This window comes from Podarcis bocagei, assembly GCF_964188305.1.
Source record: "Podarcis bocagei genome assembly, chromosome: 13".
Taxonomy (NCBI): Eukaryota; Metazoa; Chordata; class Lepidosauria; order Squamata; family Lacertidae; genus Podarcis; species Podarcis bocagei.
Window position 1 is genome coordinate 22,044,665 of NC_138138.1, and position 17,743 is coordinate 22,062,407.

Below are 17,743 nucleotides of genomic sequence, written 5' to 3' on the forward strand. Positions count from 1 at the left end.
GGCATCTTAAACCTAGGTTATGGGTGCCACAACAGAATGTTGAGGCACACTTTTTTAATAATAAGAATACAAAGTTGGAAATGAATGAACTGCCCCTAAAATGTTATGTTCATTTTTCACATGGTCTAGTCCTCATCTGAAGACTGCAAAAAATAAAGCTATGCTTTCCCTGCCCTCCCCTCAAAACACTGCCTTTCTGTGAGGCCAGCTTCGAGGCAGAACCTATCAGCTTGCCTGACGCTGCAGTGATTTCTTGGAAGTCAAGCAAGCAGGAATTTCTCCTCCCATGCCGTCAGCAGTGGCAGTTTTAATCTGAAATCTTAGTTGCAGTACTGCGCCCAGAGCTCAGAAATTGCTCGAGCTAATGAAATTCCCAGTGGCAAAATGCACCTAGAACAATGGGAGTTTCGAACGCTGTTATTGTATGTTTGTATTTCCCTTTTCAGTTGTTTTGTTCTTTTCTGTAAGCCATCCTGGAATATAATTGAAAGGTGGTATTAAAATGTTTTATTTTTATATAGTTGGAACAGGGTAAAGAGAATGTAGAAAACATAAGTTGACTTCAGGAACTTGTTTGCTGTTAGATCCATTCAACAGTCCTCCTCTCTCCCCCTACCCCAGTCTAGTGCTGCAGTTTTAGGGCAACAGGCAGTTGCTTGGTTGTCTTGCTAAACCAGTTTCTTTAGGGGGGAAAAATCACAAATGGAAACTGCTGGTAGAACATAGTTTCTAGACCATGGGTAGGCAAAACTAAGGCCCGGGGGCCGGATCTGGCCCAATCGCCTTCTAAATCCGGCCTGTGGACTGTCCGGGAATCAGTTGTTTTTACATGAGTAGAATGTGTTCTTTTATTTAAAATGCATCTCTGGGTTATTTGTGAGGCATAGGAATCCGTCCAGATCCCCCCAAAAATATAATCCGGCCCCCCACAAAGTCTGAGGGACAGTGGACCGGCCCCCTGCTGACCCCTGAAATAATGTATGCCTATGCTATTTGCATAGTTAATCTATGGGTTTTTATTTGGACACACAAAGTACATGCAACTATGAAGCTGTGTGGAAACTGACCTGGAAGGGAGCAATTAATCACAGTATATTGTAGTGAAGTTTGCTGTCAAAAGGCAAAAACCTAAGCTGTTTGTGCATTTACATGCTGTCAAGAAAGTTACTTGTTATATAAGAGCCTTTGTAATGTTTCAGCTTTTGAAGGGAAGACATGGCAGTGGCAAACTGGAGCTGGTTTTTTTGGTGCACCTGGCCCGAACACACACACACACACACACACACACACACCCTCTGGCAGGTGGACAATTCTTTTTTATTGGTTCTTCCATTTGAGTTCTTGCTTTGCTGTGCTTCCCTGCAGCATGGAAAAAGTGACTGCACCTAAAAGACACTGTAGGAGGCATGTCCTTAGGGACTATATGTATTCTGAAAACTATGTAGCAAGTGTGCATCTTCGACGTTTGAAATAGTTATGCAACTGCTGAAAGCAGATCAGTCCAACATGTGTCTGGTATATATGCCTTATTCCACAGTTATAAATCCACAATCTTAGACACCTTGCTACACACAAAAACTACTACTTTTCATCAAACCCCAGGCAAGACACTCTAGTTCTAGAATACATGTGTGTGATCAGTGGTGGGTTAAATACAGATGGAAGAATTTAAACCAAATTCAGTTAAGATAGCTGATGATAACTCAGTAGACTGGTTGAAGAAATGCCTTTTTTGAATAGGGTTAACTTTGCTGTAAAGACCAAGTTTGTAACTTACGTTTGTTGCTGGACTCAGTGTTGCTCCTTAATTCCTAGCTGATGGCTACGACCTGGAGTGCCTTTAATCCGCTTCGGCTGATATACTGACTATGGCTGTTGCTGGAAAATAGAAACCTGACCATGGTTATCCATAACATTGGTTGCCTCCAAGAATAGAGTATTGTGTTCTACATGGAGCTGTCTTTGACAATGACTTGAAAACGTCTAGTGCAGAATGCAGAAGCCTCTATGTGTGGTCTGATATTGACCCGTTTTGAAATATCCATTCATTCCAGGTTCAGTTCAGAAGAGCTTATTCTTGCTGTTAAAGCCCTAAACAGATTGGTCCTATCTATCTTAGGAAATGTGTTCCAGCATGAGCTGACTCCGCAGCAGGGTTTCTTCCATAGCAGCCTTGATGCTGTGCAGCTCACTCCCAAGAGATGTTTGTACAATTACCTCCCTGTTGGCTTTTCAAAGGCAGGCAAAACTGTTGGCCTTTCAAAACTGACTGCTCCCTGCCCCCCCCCCGACACTGTTTTCCTGCCCTTGGTTGTTTCTGAGTTTTTGATTGTTTGAGTTTATAGTGTTTGGTTGTTTTTTTAAGAAAAACAAAACAGGAAAAACCCTACAAGCAACATTGTTGATTTTTATAAGTGGCAGTCTTAGTTGTTTTTGGGGAACTTTGGAAAGGTAGCATAAAACCTTTTAAAAAAGAAAATCCAAATATTGAAGCCTGAATAAAGTGTGTAAATCAAGGAAATGTGCACATGACAGCCTGGACACTGAGGTCCAGCTCCGAGGGCCTTCTGGCGGTTCCCTCACTGTGAGAAGTGAAGCTACAGGCAACCAGGCAGAGGGCCTTCTTGGTAGTGGCGCCCGCCCTGTGAAGCGCCCTCCCATCAGATGTCAAGGAAATAATCAACTATCTGACTTTTAGAAGACATCTGAAGGCAGCCCTGTTTTAGGGAAGTTTTCAATGTTCAATGTTTTATCGCATTTTTATTATCATTACTATTCTGTTGGGAGCCACACAGAGTGGCTGGGGAAACCATAAATGATGATGATAAAATACCCCACCCCTGAAATTCCTATCCTCTCTGGCTTCTGAGTTAGACTGTACCTCAGTGGTTGAGCACATGTTCTGTGTGTAAAAGGCCCCAGGTTCATTTCCTGGCATCTCTAGTAAAGAGGATTGAGTGGAGAAGACCTGTGTCCAAGACTGCTCTGAGCTGCTGCTAGTCAGAGTAGACAGTATTGTGCTATAGACAGGTAACCAGTCCTGATGTGAACTAGGAACATGAGAAGCTTTTTAACTAGGTACTACCCATGAGTTTTTAATATGGATGTCACAGCTGTAGGGTCTAGAACAGGGGTTGGCAAAGTTTTTGTGCCTTGGGCCGGTTCACAGTCCCGCAGATGCCGCATTGGGCCAGAGTGTGCACGCACGCATGCGCAAATGCTATTTCCGGCACGGAGGAGGCGTGCGCAGCTTCCCATTGGCTGCAGGAGCTTCCAGCAGCCAATGGGAAGCTGCCCGGCTTTGCAGAAGGCGGTCCCCGCTCCCCTCCGTGCCGGTTTAGTATGGTGCACAGCTGCTGACCGAGTGGGTGGTTGGGGTCCATGGGCTGGTTAAGCGACCCCCATGGGCCGCTTGTGGCCCATGGACCTTAGGTTGCCGACCCTTCGTCTAGAATCATCTAAAAAAATAAAAGCCAAGGACAGGAAATTCCAAGTTCCATTCTACATTACAATCTATGTCTTTTGAATGTGTACCTGCAGACACATAGGAACCATACAACTTAGTTGGATACCTGGGGGGCTCATAATTTGTTTCTGGCAAAACTAATGGGTGGGCGGACTAGTGTGTGCAAGAGTTTTCAATTATGTGTGAATAAATGTGTGATTATTATTATTTTTAATTAAATCTGAGAAGTATTTTACTGAACCAATTCAATGAAGTTTAATTGTGCAGCACATTAATTCTGTTGTAGTGTTGAACATAAGAATAGGGAAGTATGTTAATAATGATGTTAAATGGATGAATGCCAGTGCTGGTGACTGACCTTGGATAAACTTTTTTTTGTTATGTGCCATCTTTCAATTAGATGAGGCCATTTATTTGGAACTGTGTTTCAGGACCTTCCTCTGCTCTGAGGATCAGATGAAAGCCGCATATTTTCCAGCAGTAGAATTAATTCCCCGCCCCAACCCCCAGCAATAAGATGAATAAGCCATTATTAATAAGAATGTTTAACAATTTGTGCGGCAAATCCTGTACTCTGTTTAGGTTAGGCACCCAATGATTTCACAGGGATAAGTTCTTTTAGTTATGTTTAAGCCACTGACTTAATTTTCTCCTTCTTTTCTAGACAAGATGTTCAGCTGTTGAGCGGCAGCTTTCTTCCTGTGAACTGCTGCCGATTTCCTCGTGCTGTAAAACCAGAGTTCCATGACCTGCACGGGGTGCTTTGGTGCTCTGCTTCCCCAAGGCAGTCATGTGTTAGTTCTCTCCGACAATTCATCTTGCTCCAGAGGAGTTACTTCCTTGGTATTCTGGAATACAAGGTGCTCAATGAATCGGGAGCCCCCATGAATGAAACAGCCAGCTCTTGCCAGCAGATGGCTAAAAACTGCAGCACACATGTAGCAGGGATGGCGCAAGAGGACAGAAATCAAGTGCCACCCACTTTCTACCATGGTGCCAGCCAGGAACTTGATTTGTCCACCAAAGTCTACAAAAGGGAGTCTGGGAGTCCTTACTCCGTATTGGTGGACCCAAAAGCAAGTAAACCACATCTCCATGAAAGAGAGGAACAGCCATATTTCAAGGAGGACAGAACAGTAGGAGAGGTCCGAGCCGTGAAAGAAGACAGGGAGAACTCTGACGACTTGCAGGAGGACGAGGAGGAAGATGAAGTGACTTACAAAAGGGAGCAGATAATAGTAGAGGTAAACCTTAACAACCAAACATTAAATGTTTCAAAAGGGGAGAAGGGGGTCCCCTCCCAATCCAAAGAAACTGCTGTTCTTAAGACCAGCAGTGAGGAAGAGGAGGGTGACAGTGGGGAGGAAGAGGCCACTGAAGACAGTAATGATGAGGAGGAGAATGAGAGGCAGAAGAAAAAAGAGCAAAGAGAGGAGAAAGATAGTGTTGCACAAAGGAGGACAAGGAGAGCTGCATCTGCTGCAGCCGCCACAACTTCCCCTACTTCCAGAACTACAAGGGGCCGTAGAAAGAGCGTTGAGCCCCCCAAGCGTAAGAAGAAAGCTGCAAAGGAGCCCAAGGCACCTGTGCAGAAATCAAAGTGTGAAGAAAAGGAGACTTTGACCTGTGAGAAGTGCCCCAGGGTGTTTAACACACGCTGGTATCTGGAGAAGCACATGAACGTCACTCACAGGCGCATGCAGATCTGCGACAAGTGTGGGAAGAAATTTGTTCTAGAAAGTGAGCTCTCCCTCCACCAGCAAACAGACTGTGAAAAAAACATTCAGGTAGGTTCTCTTGCCTGCTTGCAAGATTTCCCTGCCTTCTGCTGTCCCCTGGACACTTCGAAAGGGGGGAAATCCTTTGAGGAGAACAAGGTCCCAAGCCTTTCTGCTTCTGTCGGCATTTCCTGTTGCACACCTAAGGAAACTAACCTGTATGAATGTGGGGTGGGGAAGGGAGGGAGTAAGAAGTGGCTCTTAGGGTTTTTCTACACAACATTACAGGTGAGGTGAAATATAAGGTGCTTCAAAATAGAGCTTAATGCACTCTGTGCTGGTTAGTATGAGCAGAAGTTTATTTCAATCATGAACATGAAGCTGAGTTTGCTGTGCTCTAAGCAATTCAGGTTCTAAGGACAGGCTGAATTTAAAACTTGTATTTATTTATTTTAGTAATTCTGCTTGTAGAATGTGTGGTGTCACGTGCTTCGATAAGGAAGGAGGGAAAATTTGAATTGATGGGCAGGCAAATACAAGGATGGATCCAGATGCTGTTTCATGCAAGACTATTTTCCTACCTCAATAGTATTTCCATGTAAAAGGTAAAGGTACCCCTGACCATTAGGTCCAGTCATGGCCGACTCTGGGGTTGCGGCGCTCATCTCGCTTTATTGGCCGAGGGAGCTGGTGTACAGCTTCCAGGTCATGTGGCCAGCATGACTAAGCCGCTTCTGGCGAACCAGAACAGTGCACGGAAATGCCATTTACCTTCCCGCCGGAGCAGTACCTATTTATCTACTTGCACTTGACGTACCCTACTTTTGAACTGCTAGGTTGGCAGGAGCAGGGACCGAGCAACGGGAGCTCACCCCGTCACGGGGATTTGAACCACCGACCTTCTGATTGGCAAGTCCTAGGCTCAGTGGTTTAACCTACAGCACCACCCGCTTCCCACAGCGCCACCCACGTCCATGTAGGAAAGCTGTAAACACTAATGTGTAACAAAATGGACAGGAGTCTTGAGTATACTAGATGGCTTATTGCAACTTATTGTTCATGTCTGCTTGTGAAATAGACATTTGTACACATATTAAAGAACTATGTATGGAATGATCTTGTGTGAAACTGTTCTAGGTGCCACAAGGGGGAGAGAGACTGCTGCTACCACAAAGAGATGAAGTAGGGATTGTGAAGCTGTAGGTTTTATGAAGAGTCCTATAGAAACTGCATACAATCAGCACAAATCCTGCTCAGGGTTCTCTCCTCATCACAAACTTTATTTATTCAGAGTCCTTGCATTTTATTTTATTTAGAAAATCCTATAGACTGCTTAATATAAAAAAAAATCCTACACGGTGTACATAATAAAACAATTGTCAACAAAACACAAATAAAAGCAACAAAACTTTTATAAAACATTACCTAATCAAATTATATGTCTGGGTAGACCTACTAAATTAAAAATAGTTCCCAGGCATCTAAAGTAATACAGCATTGGTGTCTGCTATATTTACTTCAATGGAAGTAAAACTGCATTGACATCCAGATTCCATGTAGCACAAGTACTTATGAAGAAACCCTCAAAGCACACCGTCTTAGGATGCTTGCTGACATTCTCAGCCTTGAATTTTCTCCATCTCTGAAAACCAGGGCCATCAAATTCTTAAAGGGCGGATACAAATAAATTGGTTGTTTTGCTAGGATGAGAACAAAAGCAGGGACAAACATGTGAATCGTTGGATCATACTAGTGGGATGACTTGGTTACATTAGATAATGTTAAAGAGCATGTTGAAAGGGGTATTAAAAATACAAAAGCAACCCTGCTAGATTAGACCAAATGATCCTGTTTGTATTGAATCTCCTTCTAGTAAGTTTCATTGGATGACCTTGAATTTTAGTACTATATGAGAGAGACTGACTGACTTTTCTGCCTGTTTTTCTCTACACTGCATAATTTTATAAACTTTTCTGAAACTGCCCCTTATTCACCTTTTTTACTTAACAAATAAGTCTCACATGTAGCTACGGCGGGACAAAGCCTCCTTTCTCACCTTACATAATTTGTGTCCATTGGTGAAGGTGGGAAGAGAATATCAGGGACTTCCAAGTGAAGAGGGAAAGTGCTTTGCTTTCAGGTAAAGACTTTCCCGCTTACAATTATGAGGGGCTGGGGACAATTTTAGTGTTTCCTTGAGTACTTTTAAAAAACCAAGTTGCAGCTCAAAGCTTTGTTGAAAAATAATCAGCCTCATAGCTTTGAAAAATGAACCGTGTGGCAAAGTGAGAAGGGAACCATACTGCTGATCTCTCAGTCCAGACACAACAGCTGCATAACTTTTTATGTATATAAAAGGAAAAACTACTCCAGGAATCTCATAGCCATAAGTAATGAATTCCTTCTACCACCACCACCAACAAAATATATATGTCACCCAAAATGTTTGCCCTCCAAACTCGCTCATTCTCCTAAGGTGCCCCACAGCCCTCCATAAACATGCCAAAAACATGGTAGTAAATTTGTTCCTATTGGCCTGATTTGCACTGTTAAACTATTATTTAAATTTGACAGTGCACGTTGCTGAAATTGTGGTTGCAGTGTTCATCTCCTGCTTTTGGCTTAGCGTTATGTCATGTGTATGGTTGTCTGGAGCTGCACCAGCCATTTGACTTCACCCCCAAAGGCACACTCCTTCATTGTCTCCCAAGGCAGACAATGCCTGACAATGCATCAGGCCTGTTGGTCATTGATGCTCTTGGCAAGCCCTTTGTGGTACATTATTATTATTATTATTATTAATAATAATAATAATAATAATAATAATAATAATAATAATAATAAATAATTATTATTATTATTATTAATAATAATACCCTGCCCATCTGGCTGGGTTTCGCCAGCCACTCTGGGTGGCTTCCAACAAAATATTAAAATACAATACAGTGGTACCTTGGGTTAAGTACTTAATTTGTTCCGGAGGTCTGTTCTTAACCTGAAGCACCACTTTAGCTAATGGGGCCTCCTGCTGCCGCCGCACCGCCAGAGCACAATTTCTGTTCTCATCCTGAAGCAAAGTTCTTAACCCGAGGTACTATTTCTGGGTTAGCGGAGTTTGTAACCTGAAGCGTATGTAACCCGAGGTACCACTGTAGTCTGTCAAACATTAAAAGCTTCCCTAAACAGGGCTGCTTTTAGGTGTCTTCTAAAAGTTTGGTAGTTGTTTTTCTCTTTTACATCTGGTGGGAGGGCGTTCCACAGGGCAGGTGCCACTACCAAGAAGGCCCACTGCCTGATTCCCTGTAACTTGGCTTCTCGCAGCAAGGGAACCGCCAGAAGGCCCTCGGCACTGGACCTCAGTGTCCGGGCAGAACGATGGGGGTGGAGACGCTCCTTCAGGTATACTGGGCCAAGGCCGTTAGGGCTTTAAACGTCAGCACCAACACTTTGAATTGTGCCCGGAAACGTACTGGGAGCCAATGTAGGTCTTTCAAGACCGGTGTTGTGTGGTCTCGGCAGCCATTCCCAGTCACCAGTCTAGCTGCCGCATTCTGGATTAGTTGTAGTTTCTGTAGTTGTTACCTTCAAAGGTAGCCCCACATAGAGTGCATTGCAGTAGTTCAAGCAAGAGATAACTAGAGCATGCACCACTCTGGCAAGACAGTCCTCAGGCAGATAGGGTCTCAGCCTGCGTTCCAGATGGAGCTGGTAAACAGCTGCCCTGGACACAGAATTGGCCAGTGCCTCCATGGACAGCTGCGAGTCCAAAATGACTCTCAGGCTTCATTGAACTCCTGGTGACCATCACCTGATGGCACTGTGATGTTGTGCAAACAGCCCTGCCCACCCGTCAACTTTGGCCCACAAGGATGTAGGAGCGATAAGGATTTGACCCATGTTCCCCACCCCTGGTTTTGAAGTGACATGTGGATCAGGCCATTGACAGACAAAAGAACCTAGGAAGCTGCCTCATTCTGAGTCAGATCATTGATTTGTCTAACCCAGTATTGTGTTGGCAGTGGCTCTCCAATATTTCAGACTGGAATCTCCCATGCCTATTGGAGATGCCAGACATTAAACTTGGGACCTTTTCAATGCAAAGCATGTGCCCTCATATTGCTGTTTAAATCTGAAGGTAAATTGTCACAAAGAAGACAGTCAAACAACTGTCATTGCCCATTTGGCAAAAGTTTTCATTGCCGTTTATCCTTATTACATTGGCTTGCTAAAGTGGAGCAATTAAACCAGCAATCCTGATAGTTAAGTCCTGTTGAATTTGGGCTTATGAGTAAATCTGAATCAAATTGGTCTGTAAATGTGGTTGTTAACTATTTGAAGTTACTCGTAAACCCATTGACATGTTTTAGGTTTAGGCTACTGCTAGAATGGGGTTGCCAACCTTTTTGAACCAGTAGAAGTGTTTCAGTGGCTGTCATGGGGACATAGAATCATAGAGTTGGAAGAGACCACAAGGGCCATCGAGTCCAACCCCCTGCCAAGCAGGAAACACCATCAGAGCACTCCTGACATATGGTTGTCAAGCCTCTGCTTAAAGACCTCCAAAGAAGGAGACTCCACCACACTCCTTGGCAGCAAATTCCACTGTCAAACAGCTCTTACTGTCAGGAAGTTCTTCCTAATGTTTAGGTGGAATCTTCTTTCTTGTAGTTTGGATCCATTGCTCCGTGTCCGCTTCTCTGGAGCAGCAGAAAACAACCTTTCTCCCTCCTCTATGTGACATCCTTTTATATATTTGAACATGGCTATCATATCACCCCTTAACCTCCTCTTCTCCAGGCTAAACATGCCCAGCTCCCTTAGCCGTTCCTCATAAGGCATCGTTTCCAGGCCTTTGACCATTTTGGTTGCCCTCCTCTGGACACGTTCCAGTTTGTCAGTGTCCTTCTTGAACTGTGGTGCCCAGAACTGGACACAGTACTCCAGGTGAGGTCTGACCAGAGCAGAATACAGTGGCACTATTACTTCCCTTGATCTAGATGCTATACTCCTATTGATGCAGCCCAGAATTGCATTGGCTTTTTTAGCTGCCACGTCACACTGTTGGCTCATGTCAAGTTTGTGGTCAACCAAGACTCCTAGATCCTTTTCACATGTACTGCTCTCAAGCCAGGTGTCACCCATCTTGTATTTGTGCCTCTCATTTTTTTTGCCCAAGTGCAATACTTTACATTTCTCCCTGTTAAAATTCATCTTGTTTGTTTTTGCCCAGTTCTCTAATCTGTCAAGGTCGTTTTGAAGTGTGATCCTGTCCTCTGGGGTGTTAGCCACCCCTCCCAGTTTGGTGTCATCTGCAAATTTGATCAGAATGCCCTTGAGTCCATCATCCAAGTCGTTGATAAAGATGTTGCATGTTGCATAACACAAAATGGATGTCACTAGACTTGGCATAATACAAAATAGCTGCCATGGGGAATGGCGTAACATAAAATTAGCCAGACAACCATACACATACATTCAAATGTTGTTGCTGTTTTAAGAACAGTACCAGGAAAAATATACAAGATGGCCACATCACGCTGACTCGTTTCACAGAAATCACTTAGAAGATTCCTGCACATTTTGCCCCATAACCTCCTTTCTAGGGGGGCTAGTGACTTGCTTTAAAAAAGGGGGAAGCTCAGATTCTGGGGTACTAGCCCAGGGTGAACCCAGTGCTGGATCTTGAAGTGATTGTATAAATCTAAAACCTTCTGGATAAAAGCATTCAGTATATTGATGTGTATAAGCTGTTTAATTTTATTTTAATGGGATAAATGTACAAAGGGTATCAGTGTCTCTTAATCTGGTGCCTGTGTAAATAGTCATTGCATCAGGTGTTGCATTGCAGGAATACTATATCAGATTTGATGAGTCAAAGTATAGGCTGTTTCCAAGAACCGGGCAGAGTTTTTGGGCAGTCTTATCTGCAGCAGAGCAGATTGAACTCCGACAAGAAACTTCTGGGGTTGCAGGGCCTGTAAATGGTGGGGTTGATGTCAGAGACTATTACCCTAAGCAGTCCAGGAATGAATATGAAAATGGGGTCCTTGTGGGAACAAATGTTTGATGAATGAGTTGGCAGGACTTTGCGCTAGCGATTGCTAGCTCTCTTCCTTTAACGGTTCCTGTACTCAGAAGCCAGCTATTCTGATGGTGTTAACATTTATCACCTGTAGCAAAGGACTAAGGGAACTAATAGGCAAACCTTCCGAAGCTCCTACTATTGGCTGCCTTTTAAGCTATTGCCTGTTTGGGTGGTGACATACCTGCATCTGGTGGCTAAGAAGTGGAAGACTTGCAGAGCTGTCATTCCTCAGACACTGGAGCTATGTACCATGGCTAAAGAACTGGATCTTGTTTTGGATCAGGGAAACCTCGTGAGTTCAATAGATTTGCTGTATTCCAAGTGCTTGATGTTATTGCTGGGATCCGGTTGTTTTCATTCATCCCTCCAAAAAGTCCTCTGCTATTCCAGGTTCCAGTTTTTGTACCTGGGTATGATTTTCGTACATGGAAGCACAGAAGCTGCTGCTTCACTTCACTAGTTCCAACTCCTCATTCTGCTACCACTGTCTCAGCTAGGACAATCCTCCTGCCATGTTCATTTGGAACTCGAATCCAGTTAACTTCTGTCTCCATATCTCCCTGAATCCTACAAGTAAATTAAAGAAGAGTCACAACCTGAAGTCCACTAAGGTGGGCTGTGGAGTGGGCTAACTAGTTCGAAGGATGCCAGGGGTTGAGTTAGAAACCTTCAAAGTTCTTTAAAGTGTTAGGAGAAAGTATTAAGTATTTCTGTTTAAAATGCTGTTTAACTTTTATAAACTGCTGTTGTTGATACATTTAGCATAATTTATACAGGGGGGCAAAATCCAGCTTTTCTTGGTATAGAATTTCAGTTTTTAAGCTCACAGTACACACGGCCATGTGCATAACTGGGCCATTGGGGGTTGTGTTAAGGTTTGTGCCTATATGCATTTCTAACTCATAATCATGTTGTCTAGTGGTTGATGTAAATTGTGTTACAGGGTGTTTTATTTGCTGTGTTGATCCAATTTTTACTTTTCTAAGCCATTTTGGAGTTGTGTTTGGAGAAAATGGAGGCATTAGTTACTAAAACAACAAAAATTATTTTGACTACTAATTGATAAGTTCAAATTTGTCTCCCTTTGCAACCAAGGGTCATTGCTTCCAACTTACATTAACTTGTTTAGATGTAATGAATCTGTCATAAATCCCTGGTAGAAGGAAAACATTTGGATGTTCTACTCCCTCCTTCCAGTCCCAGTTACTGTCCAAACTCTCACAATTCCTAGAATCTGGATAAGAAAGGCTTCACTTTAGATTTACTTGGTTTGCATAATATGGGGCTTTCTAGACTTCACAAGTTCCAATCACTGTGTACAAATGAAAACGTGCTGGCATCTATCTGAGTTAGAATATCACTGTCTCTAAACCAGCTAAAATAAATGAAAAAAATTGTCCAGTAGCACCTTAGAGACCAACTAAGTTTGTTCTGGTTATAAGCTTTCGTGTGCATGCATACTTCTAGACCAGCTAGTACAAGTTATATTTTAGCCTCTGAATAGGGTTTGTAATAGTGTGATCCTAATCTTTCTTTCCCATCCACACCAATCTTGGATTGGTTTCACTCCCATCACAGCCACCAGGTTTTTAATCTAGATGTAGCTGCTGTTCGGAAGCAGCAGGTGGCGATGTAAGTCCAAGAACAACCCACTCATTCTTTAATCGGACTTTCAGCTTTTGAGCTCTGCCGGCGCAGCAGAATTACAGTGAAGTGGGTGGCATTTCAGCAGTTGCCACAAAATAATGTATCTAGGGTTGTGGTTTCCTTCCGTATTTCACTGCATTTCAGTTACAGCTGGCTTGTCCCATCTGAAATGAGCTCTGTGTGAATTGCACTTCTTTGTCCCATCCATCCTCAGTGTGTTTCCTGTAATAAATCGTTCAAGAAGCTATGGTCCCTCCATGAGCATATCAAGATTGTCCATGGGTATGCAGAGAAAAAGTTCTCCTGTGAGATATGCGAGAAGAAGTTCTACACAATGGCTCACGTGCGAAAGCACATGGTTGGTGAGTTTTTGCTGCCCATATTGTGGTTCCTTATCTCTCTGCTGCTTGTTTCCGAGAACGTTCAAAGTACTTTCCTTATACTGTTGCCAGTGCCTCCTGGGTTATAAATAGACAAATGATCTGTCTATGTCTCCTCTCCAGTACTGTAACCTTATTCTCATCAGCCATTGCTATCTCTATTTGCAGGCTGAGGCCAAAATGTGGAGGGAAATACCCTTGTCAACAAAATGTTCACATGGGAAAAAACATTGCAGAGTTTGAAGGAACCCTGAGGGTCATCTCATCCAGCCCCCTGCAATGCAGGAATATGCAGCTGTCCCTTACGGGGATTGAACTAGCAAGCTTGGCATTGCTAGCACCATGCTGTAACCAGCTGAGCTATTGGTGAGATCAGTGCTGTTACCTGCACCAGCAAAGCTACCTTTGCTCTGAAATTCAAATTCTGTTCTTCTATTTTGCAAAATTTATATACCATTCGATGGTGAAAACAACAGAGCTGTCAACAGAACAAAAATGTAAAATCAAACACTCAGATTCTCGATTAAAAGAAATAAAAACAATTTCAAACATAATTACTAAAATAATAACAAAGAGATACAACTCAACTTCTACATGGTCTGCATCGGTTTTCCCTAAACAAAAATGTTTTAAGAAGGGAGTTCTGAAGTGTGGGTCCTATGGTTAAAGTTAACGCCTTGAACTTGGCCCAGTAGATCTCTGAGCAGAGGTGTTCCATGCAGACAGGGCAAGTGTCAGCAGCCAGGCTGCAGCATTCTGCACTAACTGCAGCTTCTGCATGAAACACAAGGGAAGTCCCAACGAGAGTGCATTGCAGTAATCCAGCCTTGAAGTCACCAGTGCCTGAACCTGAACTACTGTGGCCAAGCTCTCCCAGTCCAGGCACGGCTATCCCAGTTGCAAATCAAATCCATGCACAAGAATGCAAACACATCTGCACGTGGGCCTCGCAACAACCCTATAAGGTAGGAGAGAGGGAGAGAGACTGGCTCTCTCAGTGAGTTTCATACCCTCAGGGGGGAATCTGAACTCAAGTCTTATCAGGTCTGAAGTCTGATACTATTTCTTTCCTACCAGGTTCTTACTTAGTAAACATTTTCTTCGACAAAGCTGAGTTACAGCAGAATCTGCCCAAGACACAAAGGTTACAACAGCATCCTGCTAAGAACTCTGGCTCAGTAATGAATAACTTGTTTAACCAACAACCTAGAAGATCATACCAGATCTTATATTCCAACTTGACATTTCTAAAGCCAGGCTACCTTATTATTCAGTTGTTTTGTTAAATCTGCTCAGTGCAGGAGCACCAAGTGCTGACTTTGATGTGTGTTATTTTACCCAATAATATACCTGGGAAGTTTAAGATTACTAGTGTGATGTTGAGCAGGGTAGGCATGATAGTAAAAGGCTGCTTTCTTCCTTTATATTAAGTCTTATGTATGTAGTTTTTTTACTTTTATCCCCGGGGTCTTATAAAGATTTTCAGCAGAAGAAAGTTTTTCTCATAGTCTGATTATTAGCCTTTTTCTCAATTAGTAACGGCTCTATGGACATATCTGATGTGTTCTTTGGGTCCCTCCTCCTCTGGGGCTGTTGTGCGCAGCAATGGGCTTTTTATGGTTCAAATTTCACATGCCATTTTAAATTGCTGGTTCTTATTGTGACTAGAGATGGGAAGGCCTGGGAAAAACCCAGAAAAATGGGGGGGGTGATTTTTTTTCGGGGGAGAAACGGATTTGGAAAATCTAATTATGATATTGTTTTATTTCGTTTATATTGTAGTTATTTTCTTATAAACCATCCTGGAAGCATTCTGGCTGAAGGGCATTATAGAAATAAAATAAACATCAGTTATGGATATTAGTACGTTGGTTTGAAGAGTCCTTTGTCAGTATATGAGATTTGACTCAGTGGCTTTTTGACCCTTTCCAACCTCTTTTTTTTTTGCCCATCACAGCAGAGTGGAATTCTGGATAGAACTAAGCATTGTTTTCACCACTTACTGATTCTCCTCTCTAAATACTTGTTCCCAAATTTGTCTTTTCAGCACACACTAAGGACATGCCATTTACATGTGAAACCTGTGGAAAATCCTTCAAACGCAGTATGTCACTCAAAGTTCATTCCCTGCAGCATTCGGGAGAGAAGCCTTTCCGGTGTGAGGTATGCACTCTTGCTAATTCAGCGTGCAGTTAGAGTTGGGAATTACTTTGAATTTGAAAAACGTGCACAATGGAGAACAAACATCTAGACCGGATATTGGCGACTGTTTGTTGCTTGTCTGCTGCCCGACTGTGAGATTAATTGTGCCATATCATCACAGTGTGAAGTAGCAGGGACACTGTAAAATGCACTTCACTATATGGTAAGGCACTACAGCTGACTGGCTGACCATGCTCTTGCCATCATACAGCAAATTCTGACTATTTTATCTTAGCGTAGGCAGCAGAAGAATAAAACTGAGTATGAGTGTAGATTTAGAGATGCGGAAAATGGGATTGTCAAAGGTGAAAGCGAGAAAGAAATAGTCTTATAGAAAAGCAAATTGAAGCTTTTCCCTCCCCCCCCCAAAAAAAAAATGTTATCTGCAAAAATTGGGTAGGGGAAGAAGAAGTTCCATTGTGCAGGCAGATGTTCTTGCGTGAATGGAATGACTTTGTTGGACACAATCCAGTATGTGCATCAGTATTGCGACTTACTTTGATTCTTACCTTTCGAAAGCTTGATTCTTGGGTGTTTCGACTTGGGAATGAAATAGAACAAAGTTCTCCCTTTTCATTTCCTGCTCTCTACATATACCACTACAAATTTCCCACCTTGCCCTTAAGTCCATAAATATGAAAGAATATTTTTTTTCCTTTCTCCCAACACAATAAACTGATCAAGTCTTTACAGTGTAATTTTTTGAAATTTTTTGAAATATGCAATAGTATGCAAACTATCCTGGGAACTTATTAGCACAACAGGATTTTATTGCAATTATTTTTATGATAGCCTTAGCAGCCTTGAAACTGTGTGTGGTAAGGCAGAATGAAAGCTAAATCAGAATGAGAGCCTTTTTGGTCTCTTCACAATGGGATACATTGCTGCTGTATTATAGCTTATTTTACCCTGATTCTTGCAAATGAAAGACTTGTACCCTCTTGTTTCTTTTAGAACTGTGATGAAAGGTTTCAGTACAAGTACCAGCTCCGTTCCCACATGAGCATCCACATTGGACACAAGCAGTTTATGTGTCAGTGGTGTGGTAAAGACTTCAACATGAAGCAGTACTTCGATGAGCACATGAAAACCCACACTGGTAAAGATGTACTTTTTTTATTCTGTAATGTGAAAGTACACTGGACAGGGTTTCCCAAACTTGGGTTTCCAGCTGTTTTAGGACTACAGTTCCCATCATCTCGTGACGACTGGTCCTTCTAGCTAGGGATGATGGGAGTTGTAGTCCAAAAATAGCTGGAGACCCAAGTTTGGGAAACTCTGCACTAGACCAGAAAAGGTCATACGCAGTCCACAATAAAGAGATTCATCAGCATGTACCCCTCGGTTTTATTCATAACAATAATACAGAATATGAAAAGAAAAAGACAGGTTCTTGCCCAGTCTAAAAATTTTGAAGTACAGTGGAGGAAAGTCAAGGGTAAACAACAACCAAACATAAGGAAACAGAATTGCACGTGGGGAAATGCAAATGGTTAAGATCCAGGTTTCCCAGAAAATACAGGTTTAGAGGAGAGTTTTTGTGCTCTGAGAGAAGTTATGGCCTTAAAGAGCAGCATCCAGTATGGAAAGTTATGGGAGCTGGAGAGCTTTAAGCATGTGTTTGTGCTGGAAACAGAAGGGGATGGGAAAAGAACATAGGGATTTGGGACGATGTGTTGCATCGTCTGAATGATAGAGGTGAATGAGTTGTTAGCTAAACAGGAAAGAACTGAGGTTAGTAAATGGGAGGCCGAAGTGAAAGTTGCAGTGACACATGGACCCTGTCCGCTTTCAGGGGGAAAGACGGGTTCTGGAACCTTGGAGGGCTGCTGCTATCCAGAGTGTACTGACAACCAGATGGTCTGCCTACTTATAAAGCAGGTTACATTGAGTGCAGAAAGCAGGAGCCAGTTGTGGTAGGTTGAGAGAAGAGGTGGATAAGACAGCAAGAATAGAGTCCGTATTCCGGGAATTTGGAGGAAAGATCTAAAAGAAAAAATGTGACCATAGATAGAAGGGTGGAATAGGTCAAGAGAGGACTTTTTGTCTTGCTGATTCATTTGAACACAATACAGAAGGAGCTGGAGAATAGGCTGATTATATTCTGCTGAAAAGGAAGAATAATTGGGGAGATGGCAAACTGAAATTGGAAGGGATAGGATCCTGGGGCACATGGTCGTCTCTGAAAGCAAGACTGCGGTGGAGAAGGTTTAGGGCTGTGTTGAAGGATGAGGGGTGGAAAGAG

At 42.8% G+C, this 17,743-nt stretch overlaps 1 protein-coding gene across 2 annotated transcripts in view; it reads left to right on the plus strand.

Annotated features, from left to right (window-relative positions):
• ZNF652 (zinc finger protein 652) overlaps nt 1-17,743 on the plus strand; it is a 40,343-nt gene that overhangs the window by 19,479 nt on the left and 3,121 nt on the right. For both annotated transcript variants that reach the window (XM_081166418.1, XM_081166417.1), the window contains exons 2-5: nt 4,131-5,253; nt 13,131-13,278; nt 15,344-15,459; nt 16,453-16,597. In XM_081166418.1, coding sequence (XP_081022544.1) covers nt 4,351-5,253; nt 13,131-13,278; nt 15,344-15,459; nt 16,453-16,597 — 1,312 coding nt within the window. In that variant the 5' untranslated portion in view covers nt 4,131-4,350. The remainder of the gene's footprint in view (nt 1-4,130; nt 5,254-13,130; nt 13,279-15,343; nt 15,460-16,452; nt 16,598-17,743) is intronic.